This window comes from Aplidium turbinatum, chromosome 16, assembly GCF_918807975.1.
Source record: "Aplidium turbinatum chromosome 16, kaAplTurb1.1, whole genome shotgun sequence".
Lineage (NCBI taxonomy): Eukaryota > Metazoa > Chordata > Ascidiacea > Aplousobranchia > Polyclinidae > Aplidium > Aplidium turbinatum.
This window is the reverse complement of record NC_137487.1, coordinates 6,654,315-6,664,193: the sequence shown is the minus strand read 5'-3', so window position 1 is coordinate 6,664,193 and position 9,879 is coordinate 6,654,315. Positions and strand designations below refer to the sequence as shown.

General features: G+C 36.7%; 1 protein-coding gene and 1 long non-coding RNA gene across 2 annotated transcripts; both read left to right on the top strand.

The window, feature by feature from the left end:
- Nucleotides 1-1,234: 1,234 nt before the first annotated feature.
- On the top strand, nucleotides 1,235-2,682 carry LOC145785343 (uncharacterized). Its single transcript, XR_014291160.1, has 3 exons — nucleotides 1,235-1,369; nucleotides 2,006-2,127; nucleotides 2,570-2,682. It is a non-coding gene; the product is annotated as an uncharacterized LOC145785343 (long non-coding RNA).
- A 5,330-nt stretch (nucleotides 2,683-8,012) lies between these two features.
- LOC145785826 (DNA primase small subunit-like) lies at nucleotides 8,013-9,512 on the top strand. Its single transcript, XM_082597534.1, has one exon. It carries the CDS (start codon nucleotides 8,013-8,015, stop codon nucleotides 9,315-9,317), a length of 1,305 nt encoding a protein of 434 aa, XP_082453660.1. The 3' UTR covers nucleotides 9,318-9,512.
- The last annotated feature ends 367 nt before the right edge of the window (nucleotides 9,513-9,879 follow it).

The window sequence follows — 9,879 nt, the reverse complement described above, 5'->3', positions numbered from 1 at the left end:
AAGTATTGGCCAGTATATGTTACAATTTGACAAAATTAAAGTGAACAAAGGTTTATTCTAACAAAAACGCTATGTAAAAAATATTTTGTTGAAGTGACGTTGAGTCAATGGTGGGCCCCACAGCGCGTTCGTCGCCGTGGGCATTCGGTTGTGAGCAAACCTTTTGCCAAAAAATCTTAATTTTATTTTATTTATTTATTTGCAATCAGACTCAAAGTCCATAGAATTCAAAATGCTTAGCCTACGCAATTGAATCAAATAGTTTTCAATTAGAGAAAACACAAGTCTCACGAAACAAAGTGTTACAATCACTCATACAAATAGCCTATATTAAAATGTTGCATGACCAAATGCTGCATAAATTTGATTAAAGAAATTCATCTTTTGATAAACGTTTTTACAGCTTTTCAATAGTTTATAAGTCAGTAAATCGGTTGGATATCGGAAATTTTTGAAAATGAAATATAAGCCGTCGCCAAAAATTCATATAAAAATAATATTTTGTTGAAAATACAACCAAGAAAACTCAAAATGCAAAAATTTTGTCTTGTTTGAGGATAAGGATTTTCGTTAGCCTACATCTGCCGTATTTAACGTTTGACTAGAATTAACTACATCAAAATAAAATAATTTAATTTGGACCAAAAAAATGATTTCATCATGTTTTTACAGTAACCGCAAATATCCCCCATAAAGTAGCCTACAAATGATCATATGAATTTTTGTGGTGGGCAAAACTATTTCTCAACCATTCAGACTTTCGAGTGTTCAATACAAATTACTTCCTTTAGCCACAAAACTTGTTGTTCTCATCTCGTTTGCTTCGAATTTTCGAAGTATTTCGTTTCGACCTAAAAGTTTCTATTGAAAAGCAAAGTCCAATTTTTTCACATTCATCCAATGTTTGAAGATGTTGAATCAATGTAAAATGCCTGATTTTGTTCGCCAGTGATTTAACCCAAATAGAATTGTGGTTTAATTAAATCCAAAGTTTGATTGAATTGAATTAAGTTTAACTACTAGATTCACCCGGACAACAGAGCAGAAATTGATTTTCATTGATTCAACGTTCACAGATGTTGATACAAAAGCATGCTTTGCTGGCTGGCAATAAACAGCTTTTTGTTAATTAGGTCATGCATTGGTGTTAATTAGGTCATCCTCTTCTTTTTTCATTTTTTTCCCATGCTGCCCTGCTTTCAAATTTATTCACAGTGAGTTGTGACGGCTTGAGGGCTTGTACGAATTACAAAGATAATATTGCGTTGCTTTGGTATGTCAGCAAGGTCCAACCAATGAAATTGCGAAAGATTTTAAGCCTACAAGCTCCAGCCTCGAATACTATCATTAGTCGCCTGGAAAAGCATTGGTGAGTGTATACTAGGTACTGCATATCGCTGTTTTTATTGTTGTTAGCATTTTTGATAAAGCATGAGATGGTTCAATTAGTTCAATGTAGTAGCCTACTATAATTAAATATAATGCAATACCGATACATAATTATTCATAAATTTAGATTTTAGGACACACCTGGGTGTGTACTGTGCAGTGCATTGATTTTTGTGTTAGTTTCGATAATACTAAATAGCTTATCTCCTGTTTTTTCGATGAAGTCAACTTTTTGTAGCAAGCTTGCGCGGTGCGTTTTTTGTAAGGATTCTGAAAGTAACGAAAAGGTTCCAGATGCTTGTTTAATAGATCAATGAAAAGTCAATTCAATACCATTACTTATTTTAAGTCAGTTTGTTTTAAATGGACACTGGTAAGCAAAATGTTTCCTCCTACATTGATAAAAAAAGCTCACCCTCAATAATTTGTTTATTTTTATGTCGCCAGTTTCGTGGCTCAGACGACTGTCTTGTATCGCAATTTTGCAATTTTGGTACGATCTAATTGATTAAAAGCAATTAGTTTTAACATAAAATCTAAAAAAACACTAAATTATTGGGTCAAGTTTTTGTTAGGTCATTTTCACATTTTAAAGTAAATTGTTTTGAATATTCAGGTCGATGAAAACTTGCTCTATTTGTGAGGAATAGGCTGATGATGATGGATGATGGTGATGACGGATGATGATGAGGCTACATCAGATTTCGATAATCCTTTTTCACTACAAGCACAAGCATGGTCAGCTTAAGCATTTACCCCTTTACCTTATGTTTCTTTTTCAACAAACTTTCAGTTTTTAATGAATAATAACTACAGACAAAGCTTCTGTAGTTAATTTAATGCAAGGTTGCATGAAAAAGGTGTTTATTACAGTGACGAAAAATCATAATTTTGTATTTGTAATAGAAGTAATTCGCAAAATCTTTGGAGAAATGATTTCAAAGTTTATTTGTAGCAGGATAATTCTCATTTTTTTCCAGACTGTTGTAATCAATGTAATTCTGAGTTTATCCATGGGAGATACTTTCAGAACTTTTTCAATGTGATTAGTTCATTGCTTTATGGGAAAAAGTTGCTTGTTAGAGTTAGTTACGTGGCTTCAGCAACCAACCTTTTCCACTAGACATATTGGTTTGGACCAGCTATTGGCAATTTGTCCCAATGACATTATTATTTTTAGATGGAGTACGAAGAACCCATAACTTGTCCACAGCAACAAATTCAAATATCCATGCCGCTATTTCAGACTGGCTGAAATACGCAAGAGATGAGGACTGAGAAGTTTGAGAAGAGAAAGACAGGAAATTTGATTTAATTTGCCTCATGCCCTTTTCTAGACCGCTGTTATATTTAGCATGTTCTTTGTTTTTGCTGTGATGGTTAGAAATAAAAACAAACTTAACTGCCATCTGTCCTACTCTTTGCTTGTATGAGTGCCTTTTCTAGCAATGTTGTACCGAGTGGAATGCTAGTATGGTAAGTGATAAGGTTTACTGCGAATTGAGGCCTCGATCCCACGTCTTCGTGGTCATCATTTTCAGCACAGATTAACTCGAAAAAAGTGAGTTAACAACACGCCACTATGTGGTCAAAGTTAAGAAACGTTTTCGGTTTGGTGAGGTCGTAATGTCTAACCCTTGTCAGAGCAAAACGTGAGCGTTTGGTCGTAGATTAGCAAATGATGGCCAACGCTAGGCCCACGAGTAACCAAATCGTTTTCGCCAGAGGGGATGATAGTAAATTGCGTCTTCCACGTCGACCCAACGAAAGCGTTTGGTCGTAGGTTGGCCAACAGTGCACTAACGTTGGTTCTACGATTAAACAACTCTTTTTTGCCACAGTGAGGATAGTTGTAGGCTAAATTGCGTCGTGGATCCCACATTGAACCAACGAAGCGTTTGGTCGTCAGGTTGGCCAACAGTGCACCAAAGTTGGGTCTATGATTAGCCAAGCATTTTTTTTGCCACAGTGAGGATAGTTTTAAATTGCGTCATGGATTCCACGTCGAACCGACGAAAGCGTTTGATCGTAGGTGGCAAATGGTCGGGAAAGGGTTGGCCAACAGTGCATCAACGTTGGGTCTACGATTAGCCAAGCCTTTTTTCGCCACAGTGAGGATAGTTGTAAATTGCGTCGTGGATTCCACGTCGAACCGACGAAAGCGTTTGGTCGTCAGGTTGGTCGCAGGTGGCAAATGGTCGGGAAAGGGTTGGCCAACAGTGCATCAACGTTGGGTCTACGATTAGCCAAGCCTTTTTTCGCCACAGTGAGGACAGTTGTAAATTGCGTCGTGGATCCCACGTCGAACCAACGAAAGCGTATGGTCGCAGGTTGGTCGCAGGTGGCAAATGGTCGGGAAAGGGTTGGCCAACAGTGTGCCACCGGGGGATCGACGTTTAACCAACCGATTTTTGTGACTGACGATTCGCCCAAGGTGGCCCGCTGGCCAAATTTGTTACGCGCCAACGTCGGAAACCAACGGAGGGCCCACGGGACGTTTCCGGTGGTCTAACATTGGACCAACGACACGTTGTTGTGCGGGAAGGCTTTATTAGTCGGGAAATAAAGATTCAACAATCAAACCAAACCAATGTGGAATTTTATAGCCTTTTACACAACAATTATTTCTTGCCTATCTGGAATTTTATAGCCTTTTACACAACAATTATTTCTTGCCTATCTGTGATATAGCCTAGTATCCTTCTGTGATAAGTATCCTCTGTCATGAAAATAAAAAGATATTTTCAAATAAAAAGTTACTGCTTAGAAAATAAAACCATAGAAGTGCACAAAAATTACAACTGTGCCAAATAGCCTACGGTACAGAGTAAATAACTTACCTGCATGGTTGAAATTTTTGTTTGCATGCGTGTTTGCGCCAGCAGCAAAAAATAAATTGAATTGAATATTAAAAGCGTCAATAGCAAAAAAATCAGACTCCCTCTCCTGTTTTTGTCAAGAATTTCAGATTCCGGATCCATTCCAATTTCCACTGAAAACCGAGACTCCAGCTCCTAAATACTCCAAAACTCCGGCTCATGTACACAGTTGCGTGTAAGCACCATTTTGGTCCCCCACTCTAAATCCACTAGTGGGCCCTATGTTTAGTAAAGACCACAGACATCTTATTATAACTAGACTGCGCTTCTCGTATTTCGATTGAAGAAATTGAAAAAAGGCGGCGGCCATTGTTAGTGTCTCAAACTCGCGTGAAAGCTGCGCTGTTAACGATAACATTTCTGAGCTGGTTGCGCTTCTGCAGAAAACTAACTTGTTAACTATAATTTAGAACTTTGGTGTAATAGAGGTTTTATTCATCTATGAAATGAATAAAAGCATGTGTTAAATTGCACAGAATTATACATACAGTCTATAATATAAAGCAAAAACACTGCGATGCGAGAGCACGTATACGATACACTGAATGCATCATTTCCAGCAGTTCAGCAGAACTCTTACCGTATTCAATTTGGCGTTACAGCTGAGCTGATGATTAGCCTATTGTAAAAACAGCAACAAACAGTGTATTACATCAAACCTAAGCAAATGATACGCTATATTATAGCGGCTATAACGTAGGCCTATAGCTCAACAAAATCAAAACAAATTAAATATTCACCAATACTGATGTGATGTCGAAAGGAAGTAGTTTATTGGTGTTTGAAAAGTACTGTTTTGTTAAGCGTTTTACGAACCAATTTGCCTTGTATTTGCTTGCAGGTTTCCTTACCAATGTGGTAAAACCTAATTTTTAAATAACATTTGGACACAGTTTTGACTAGCGTAAAAATGTGATTATCGGTAACGGTGCATTCAAACACAAGATCCGTGAGATTAGTAAATATCTTGGAATGGTTTATATTTCCAAGCACAGCTACCGCAATAGCTTCCACAATGCCTGGATGAAGAGGTAATCTCCCAGCTGTGGTAGTTAGTAACCGTTTAATGCATAATTCAGTTTCTTCACAAATATATACAACACTGAAAGAAGGTTTAAAAAGTCCACTTCTATCTTTAAATGATAAGAAGCTGGGTTGAACAGGTAAAGTGTGTGAACTCAGTTCAAAGCGGCACCTTGCACATAACGTTATCTTTGCGCACATTTTGGCAGCATAAATTAACAAATTCTAACAATATGTTTGCGATTGTAGAACAGCAAAGGTGAAATCATATAAAGATTTCGTCATACTAGGTGAATTGCGGAGATATTTATTAGTTGTTATTTCACAGCAACTTGAAACTGAAGCTATTTCTTTAAAAGTTATTGTTGATGAAATCACACGAATTTACGTCATAATGCAACGTTTTGCTACAACGGAGAAAATCGAAAGCCATCAATCTCTATTGAACAGAATCCTGGTAAAAGCTGCGGTTGTGTTGTTGCATAGAAAACTATTTGTTTTGTCAATTATTTGTTCACAACAACTGAGTTTTTTAAGAAACGCAAATATTATAGGAGAATTACATTTTGTAGAAAGTTAAGTTGTGTTCAGTCGTGTTCTCATTGCTTTAAGAATTGGCGCTCCAGTTGTTTCAGGAACGAGGAGGCGACTGATTCTTAACTAATTAATTCATCTACTTCTACTTGTTTTAAAGTATCAGGTTTGGTGGCCGTGCTTAACTACTGTATATTTATCGATTCATATACCGCAATATTAAATCCGTTCATGCACGTCTTAAACCATAATAGTTTTGCCACCTTTTCCTTTTGTTGGTTTTGTTCCTGTATTTCTTTTTCACAATATCATTTGTTTTGCATTCTGACAAGGAAAAATAAATTGAATTGAATTCAAAACAATGAAAATTCATTACGGGTCCCTACAAAAGCATTGGCAAACGCGCGGAATAGGTACACTAATAATGGCTGACGTCTGAACCTGCTTTCTTCAAAAATCGTAAACGAGAGAAGTGACGATGCGCGGTCTAGTTATAATAAGATGTCTATGGTAAAGACGGTGAATTAGGACATGGATCACGGAATTAGAATCTAATTCATTGATCTATGATTAGGACCGCAAACTGGTTGCCAGTTATACTAATACTGGTTTTCAGTTGCGCTAAAATGTCTTGCCATTGCGGTTTCTTACGTGCCAGATTGTAGGCTTGAAGCTAAAGTGCCATGTGTCAATTTAATTTTAAGGCTAAACCTACAGAAAGAAATAAAAACGAATGGATTGTATTTTTCAATCCTGTTCACGTTTTTCCGGTTCATTGCGTTACTCTTGGCGGGTAGTTTATTATGACGTAATTATTGATATTGCCTGCATGTAGCCAATTTGAGCAAATCACCCTCCCAGTACTGGTTACCAATTTCTACCAAATGCAAATTCATTCACACTTAACGACTTGTCACGGCCAGGCAGTCAGCCAGTGTCAGAGCCAGAAAGTTAAGAGCGTTGTTAATTCAGCATAGTTTGTTTTATTTGTGACCAGTCACAACAAAAAATAAAATTTGCCATAAATAGCAGAGGTCTATTTGAGAGATGAAGAAGTGACAAAACGCAGATGGTTCTAAAGTCGTTGTCGCCACGAGATGGACCGAGAGGACATTTGGTAAAGAGAGGTGTCTCAATCAAGTCGTACAAATGACATTCAGATATAATACAATGAGATTGTAAGAGTTATACAGACGAATTCGGGTAATCGTATGGGTGCAACCTATTTCGTCCCCTATCAGACAGTGTGATGCGACCATTCAATTGATTGGTTAACCAATCTGCTAAAAAAAAGTTTATATACATATATATATAGTAAAAGCGATATTCCTGCAAATGTGCATGTGCTAACTATAGACATGTACCGTACATTACAACTGATGTAATTCTGCCAATTGTTTACGATTCTGGTTAAACTTGAAGGGTGCAACATATTTTGTAGCCTACGCTGAACACTTCGTATCCTGAAAAAATCAAGAGAAAAAATAGAACAAAAACAAAGTTGCTGGTCAGAGTTGCCGCAAACATTTCGTCTCTCAATGCTAGACTGCGGTTATATTATTACCACTAAATCTAATTAAATTAATTATTAACTCTAATTATTAAAGTTGATTCACAGTGTACCGTAATATTTTCTAATGTGGACTGATAGGCTAAGGTACTTTTGTCTCTTTGAGCTTTTTTATGGTAAACTATCAGCACCTACAAGTCGCTGATCGGAGTTGCTGCAAACATTTCAAAATTAACCGAACTTCACTCTCTTCCTCTCAATGCTAGACTACAGTTGTATTATTGTTGTTTGGCTTACTCTAAATATGTTTTCCTTCTTTCGGTATTCAAAAATGCGTTGTTTCAATAAAAACTTGAATTGTGGGACGTATTGCATGACTGCCCCTATGAATGATTTTTGCTCATTGTGATGTACTGTAGCCTACCGTAACAAGGAGTTAGTTTTAAAACTTTTAGAAGTTTTAAAAGTTTTGGCTACTGTGCCTACCTAGGGATATAGCAATGTGACCTGTGACGGCGACAAACTCGAAGAAGAAGATTTCAAAGTTACATTTTTTTTTCAAAAAATGTTTATAGCCTATACGCCATGCGGTATACTATTTTGAGCTAAATTAACACTAAAGTTTCATTACTTTGTTGTTCAGGCATTAGACGAAGGTGGGTATAAATATGTCAAAAATGGAGGAAGAAAATAATTGTTGTGATGCTAATCCTTCATATGATGCCAGTAGTCTACCAAGTTTGCTTCCTATATATTACAAATATGTTTTTCCATATACTCCTTACTGCAAGTGGCTGCACTATGGAATGTCTCCCGCATTAAATGCTTCTTTTTCCAACAGAGAATTTTCATTCACTCTTCAAAATGACATTTATGTGAGATATCAATCCTTCGCTAATCAAAAAGACTTGGAAAAGGAGTTACAAAGAGTGAATCCATACAAAATTGACATTGGCGCTATGTATACTCATCCACCAAAAGACCATAACAAATTTCATGGTGGCACTTTCAAAGCATTAACAAAAGAGCTGGTTTTTGATATTGACATGACTGATTATGATGATGTTCGAAAGTGCTGCCAGGGGGCTGATATTTGTCCAAAATGTTGGGTTTTAATGAAGATTGCAATCAAAGTTATTCATCGTGCTTTAAAAGATGATTTCGGATTTCAGCATATTTTATGGGTCTATTCTGGTCGTCGTGGTGTTCATTGTTGGGTATGTGATAAAAAAGCTCAACAGTTATCAGCACACGCACGCTCTGCTATTGTTGAGTATTTAAGTTTGGTGAAAGGCGGAAATGCGGACAAACGAGTAGTTCTGAAAGATCCTGTTCATCCATACATTCGACATTGCTTGCAAGTTATCAAGCTTTACTGGAGCAAGTATGGACTAGAAAATCAAAAAGTTCTTGAAGATGATAATGACATTAAGAAAATATTAAAGCTCATCCCAGATGGGAAAGTTTCTAAAGAATTAGAGTCTGTCCTCAGAAATGAAAGAGGTAATTCTTCTCAACGTTGGAATAAACTCAGGGAAACATGTTTGAATGCTTTTAACACTGATCCAAAAAGTCACAAAACTCGTTACACATCTCTTGAAATAATGCTGCAGTATTGTTTTCCTCGACTTGATGTAAATGTGAGCAAAGGTGTCAACCATTTATTGAAAAGTCCGTTTTGTGTTCACCCAAAAACCGGCAGAGTGTGTGTGCCTATAGATGTAAATGCAGTCGATGAGTTTGATCCTTTTACCGTTCCAACTATCAGCGAACTTTGCATGGAAGTTGAAAAAGCTCAAAACGAAACGACACCAATGGAAGATTCAAATGAAGCAACACCAAAAAAACCTGTAACCCAGCTCTACAAGAAAACTAGGTTGCAATCATATATGAAAGGATTCGATGAGTTTTTAACAAAACTTTTGCAAGAGGATTGCCAGCTCCAAGCCATCGAGAAAAGCGATTTAAAAGGGGACTTTTAGAAAGTTGCTGAGAAATGATAAATTGAACGTATGCCTTCTGTGAAACAGGAAAGATATCGGAATAAAATAGTGATTACAGTATTAGACAATTTTGGTAAAGAAGTGATTTTCTGGAACTATAAACAAATACATCCTAGCAACCGCACAACATTTAACACAACAAATAATACAATAAAGTGAAGATAAATCATAACATTTTCGGCCATACACATGTTAGCACTTATCAAGTAAAAAAATGATTTATTGACTTATCCTATACAGGGCTGCAATTTTTTCTTGTCGAACGACCAAAAATTCTGCGTTTGTTTGTCGAATAGTGGTATGACGTCACACGAGTCAGATTATAAGCGTTTGGCTGCGAATTACTGCGTGATGGAGAATTTTTCCTTTGGCATCTCTTTTAGTCTGGCTTAGTACGTTAATGGCCTACTAAATAAAAATTTCAAACGGGAATTAAGCATTAAAATGCGTAAACTGATCACTCAAGAATACATTTCATAAAAAATTAATGAAAAAAAAATTGTTTTCAATGGCGCTGGCAAGGCGCAAAGTCCAGTGTTTC

Bases quoted from the DNA above. Each gene is read 5' to 3' on its own strand.
- LOC145785826 (XM_082597534.1), top strand. From the start codon at position 8,013: ATGGAGGAAGAAAATAATTGTTGTGATGCTAATCCTTCATATGATGCC.